The following is a 4,773-nucleotide window of genomic DNA, read 5'->3' as shown; positions in this document are numbered from 1 at the left end:
AGGCTTTTGTATTTCTGTCAATGAAGATACAGAATAGCCATTTTTCAAAATGTTGGGGGGAAGGGGTATTTTAATCTTTTTTTTTCGAGAAAAATACAAAAAAACATGTTTACAAACTCTAGAAGGGAGGACAATATCCACTCCGCTTGGTGCCCCTGTGTATTGCATGTTTATAGAAAAGGTATCTTGCAATATATGTCTTACGGAAAAAATAATACTAGGTAAATTCCCGATAATAGCCTATCTGAAGAGTTAAATATACAGTTTTGGGATATGAACTTACTGTGTTGAAATATTCAATGTCATCTTCTGGATGATAATAAAGGGGTGCAACATGTCCAGTTTTCTTGTCCCATTGCCCATGATAATCATAGGTCATTACACCAATCCAATCTAGATATTCAGACAGCACTGGCACATCATAACCTGCATCAATAACCTTTTTCGATGGTGATACGGCAGCTGATAGGGTCCATCCCCTTGGTTTAAACTCAGCACTTAATTCTTTGACCCATGCTGAGAACCCTTCTTTATCAGATGGAGGACCAGCGTTGCAATCAACTTGCCAGCATACTGGATATTCCCAGTCGAGATCTAAGCCATCAAAACCGTATTTTTCGACAAATTCGACAGCATTTTTAACAAATTTTTTTCTTGCCTCTGGGTCATTAACAAGAAGGCTGTACTTATTGCCCAGTGAATCATTCCATCCTCCTAAGGCTATGGATACGCGTACTCCCTTTTCTCTTAAAGCGACAACTCGTTTGTAGAAATCTGCAAAAGAATGTTTCGGTTAGATAAAGATTAACTGTATAAATCAATGAACGAACTGGTAAGAAATAACGAGATGACAGAAAATACAATCATACACACAAAAATTATTAGTTATATAAATAATAACAATACAAAACAAGAAATTATACCGTTATTGGTCTATGACTGAGATAAATATATGATTTTTCTAATCTATCAAACATCACTTAATAAGATACCGTTAGAAAATGAGAGAAAAAACATATAAAAAGGAAGACAAAGGTGCCAAAATAACAAGTCCCCCCCCCCAAAAAAAAAGAAAAACAGCTGTTGAATACCGTCACGAAGTTTTTTATTTTTGCGTGGTCAATTACAATGTTTTAAGTTTTTTTTCTTAAACTTATCACAGCCAATAAAAAAGAACCCTGTCTTCCTGTGGTGGCACAGTGTATTGATCTTTGCCAGGGCAAATGTGGCCGACTTTATTCCTAGGTGCCCCAGGGCAACAAAAGGACCTTTCTTGTCAAGAAGAGTCGCTAATAAATGGAAAGACGGAGGGATAACGGTAGAAGTAAAAGTTTTCTCGTGTTAGGATTAATGAAAAGACATGAAGATGTATCTGACAGAAAATATAGATCTTCCAAATTTTTAATTTTAATAAATAGGTTCCCTGAAAGTAAATTTACTAGGGAGCCTGCTATTTTGGGATAAAAAAAAAAGTGTTGGATTGACTCCTGCAGCTCAATTGGCGCAATCCAAAATTTTTATATACCTCGATGTTTAAAACGCCTCCCTCAACTTCTCTCCCTCAAGGCTGAACACAGAGGATCACTTGATGTGAATTTTGCTAATTTTGACAGATTTAGAACTTCAAGTTAACACAAAATGCTCGGAAAACGGATCTCTGGATATAGTTTTTCAAAATCTTTACAAAAAAAAAAGTAAGACCAAAGTGTTATTTGTTGTTACAAAAAGAAAACTAAAGTGGTCGCAAAAAGACCAGTTAAGTTATATTTTTAAGAAAATAGAAAACATCTTAAAGATTATATTATAAGAACTTTATTCACCACTCATGGAAGCTTGAATTAAAAGTTTTTGACTGATTTGAAAATTTGAAATCACTGATTTATAAGTTTTTGTCTAGAAACTAAGGTGTTTAAAATTAAGCTTCTGTTTAGTTTGTTTGATAAGAGAATTTATTATTTTTATGGTAAAAAAACAGTCGCGCAAAAGTATAAGCGATAAACGAATATCTAAACGATAATCAAGAAAGCATAAGTAATTTTCATTCAAATTTACCAGTGTTATGTTATTGTTTTTTATCTCAGCTTTCGGTCAATAGCAATCGAGCTGAATATTTAAAAAAATTGAAAAATATTTTGAAGATCAAATTTTTAATAGTTGATCTATTAAAATTTACCAGTGATAGAAGCTTGAATAATAAGCTATTTACAGTGAAGTTTTCCCTGGACGACCGTTGTTTTTTGCATCAATACTCTAAAACCCAATGTTTAGTTACAATACCACAAATTAGGACAACAAAGATAATATTTTAGACCATTTCCCCGATAATTCTTGGATTGGGCACCTATTCGATGCTAGCTTTGATTGACCATAGAAGAAATTTTTAAATACTGTTGGGATTACATTGTGTAGTTTATATTTGGATTAGAGGCTTGAATATTCCTTCTGGTGGAAAATTGCATAATTGCACCAATGCACTAAATTCCATCTTCAACTTTGCAACGCCAAAAAGAAGTTAGTATTTTTAGACCTACCATTCCCCAATAATTCTGGGATTGGGCTAATGGTCGATACTAAGATAGATAGCCTATAAATAGAATTTGAAAGTGATACGTCAGTCAAGTTTGTATTTTGGATAGTCGCCATAGATGGGATGCCATGATTTTATTTTGAGGTTCTCGTTGATGCTAAGAATCACGGTCTATACAAAAAACTGACACGTATTATCAGTGTACCATTGTCTAGTCCTGAGATTTCCTTTTACTTATTATGTTATTCCTTACTTCCATTCACAGAGAGGGGAATGAAACAAGTACTTTCCAAATAGTCACAAATAGTTATTAAAATAATTTGATTGTTTTTCCTGCAATTTTCCCTTTAATTTATTCAAGCAACGATTCTTTACCTGATTTTTCGATTTATTTAAGTATGCATCTACCCTTAAATAAGTCTCATGGATATTCAATTTTTCCGATACTCCCAGAATTTTACCTACTTCGACAGCTTTGTAGCATTGGTAAAATTTAACCACGTTTTTATGAAAGACCACTCCCAAGAAGAAGATTTCGAGTGTTGATATAACTTACGTGAACATTTTAAGTTTTCAGTTAAAAAGAGAAGAAAATGTTACATCACTAATACAGAAGTTCAATATTGAATCGTTTTGATATACTTTAGTTTTGACCTGTTCACATTCGGTTATTACGACTACTAAAAACTCAATGGAGCACCACGCCACCTGATATCAACACAGCTACGCACGCTCCTCCTCCATCCCAATCTATTTAAAGCCTCCCTCCTTGCGACCCCCCAAAAAGTCGTCAGTTCCATTAAATCTTTCGTCGGGACATCTATCTACCTCATTCGGAGATGACCTACTTCTCGTCTGGTCCTAGATGAATGGCGGACAATGACTGTCTTGGGTAATATGTCTTCCTTCATCTTCAGAACGGGTCGTTTGCATCTAAACCTTTCTCTCATTATAACCTTCGAAAGTTGGTTTTAATCACATCTTCTTACAATTTACTGTTGGAGATACGGTCAAATCATATCATATTCCACAAGAAATTTCTCTCGAAACCATCTAGCAGATAGTCCTCCGTCTTTCAGAGCACCCAAGCTTTTGAACCACACTTGGCCCCTGTCATCACTGTAGCTTTCACTATTCTAATGTTGGTTTGCAGTCTTATCTCCCTATTCTTCCAAACTATTTCCACTATGAAAAAACACTTGGTTTTTTCTACTTTTTGCATCTTTACTGCACCCACTTTCTTTACTGATAATAGGTAGTTGATGCAACTATCTAATACTAGGTAAGTGAAGATGTAAACTTAATCGATCTTCTTGTTACCCAGCATCACCTCTTCACCTTCACTTATTCCTAATTTTAGTGAATTAGGCTTCTTAACATTAATGTTCAGCCCTATTACTGCACCAAGAACTATCAAAACCTCCAAAAATATATTTATTTTGCTAAAATTTTCATGTAAGATCCTTAAATCATCTGCATAATCCAAGTTTAGGAAAGTTTAACTTCCCCAACTGATTCCATGTTTTGACGTTCAGTTAGCTTGTTATAGGGTACTTTAAAATTGATATGTCCATTGAAACAATTTACCAAGTTTACTGTTAAACTCTTTAAATGTTATGATGTATTAATTCTTTGACAACCTATTAATCTAAGCGATTGCTTTTAAATATTGTCTTCCCTCTGATCTAATAGGTTTTCTTCAAGATTTAATGTGCTGCAAATTATGTTTTTTTTAGTCATATGATGAAAAAATGTATTATTTTATGTTCAAAAAAAGTCACACTAAAGTATACTCACTGTTGTCTAGGTCTGCCCAAGAATCATATACTTTCATCACCAGTTTATTTCTGTCCAGAGTTGCAAAGCCATACACTATGTGCGTACATAAACTCTCATCAATATTGCTTGGTGTATACTTTCCATCCCCAGGTCTGTACCATGCCCAATTTGTGAAGTAGCAGATGACCTTGACACCTGTATCTTCAGTAGCTGGACGTTCAGTGGAAGGTGTAGGAGCTCTTGTCGTTGTGGCTGTAGAAGAAGGCACTGGTTTCAGTGTCGTTACTGTTGTCGGTTGGGTAGGTCCAGGTGGTTTAGTAGAGCTAGCACCTGTGCTGGGAGGTTCAGAAGTTGAACCCTGTGGTGGTTGTGTTACAGGTGGCTTGGTTGAAGTAGAGCCAGTACCACCCGGCTTACAATCTGTATTTGCTGGCCAGTCACAACGATCCTATTTAAAACAAAGAAAA

At 35.0% G+C, this 4,773-nt stretch overlaps 1 protein-coding gene across 1 annotated transcript; it reads right to left on the bottom strand.

Moving 5' to 3' along the window:
- Positions 1-202: 202 nt before the first annotated feature.
- Positions 203-4,763, bottom strand: LOC136043685 (probable chitinase 10). Its single transcript, XM_065728579.1, has 2 exons — positions 4,325-4,763; positions 203-774 (listed from the first exon to the last, which is right to left on the bottom strand). The coding sequence occupies exons 1-2, from the start codon at positions 4,359-4,361 to the stop codon at positions 218-220; spliced, it is 594 nt and encodes a 197-aa protein (XP_065584651.1). The 5' UTR covers positions 4,362-4,763; the 3' UTR covers positions 203-217.
- Positions 4,764-4,773: the final 10 nt, after the last annotated feature.

This window comes from Artemia franciscana, unplaced genomic scaffold (assembly GCF_032884065.1).
Source record: "Artemia franciscana unplaced genomic scaffold, ASM3288406v1 Scaffold_8302, whole genome shotgun sequence".
In the NCBI taxonomy this organism is placed as follows: Eukaryota; Metazoa; Arthropoda; class Branchiopoda; order Anostraca; family Artemiidae; genus Artemia; species Artemia franciscana.
Note: the sequence above shows the minus strand (reverse complement) of the source record. Positions and strands in the feature narration are given on the sequence as shown.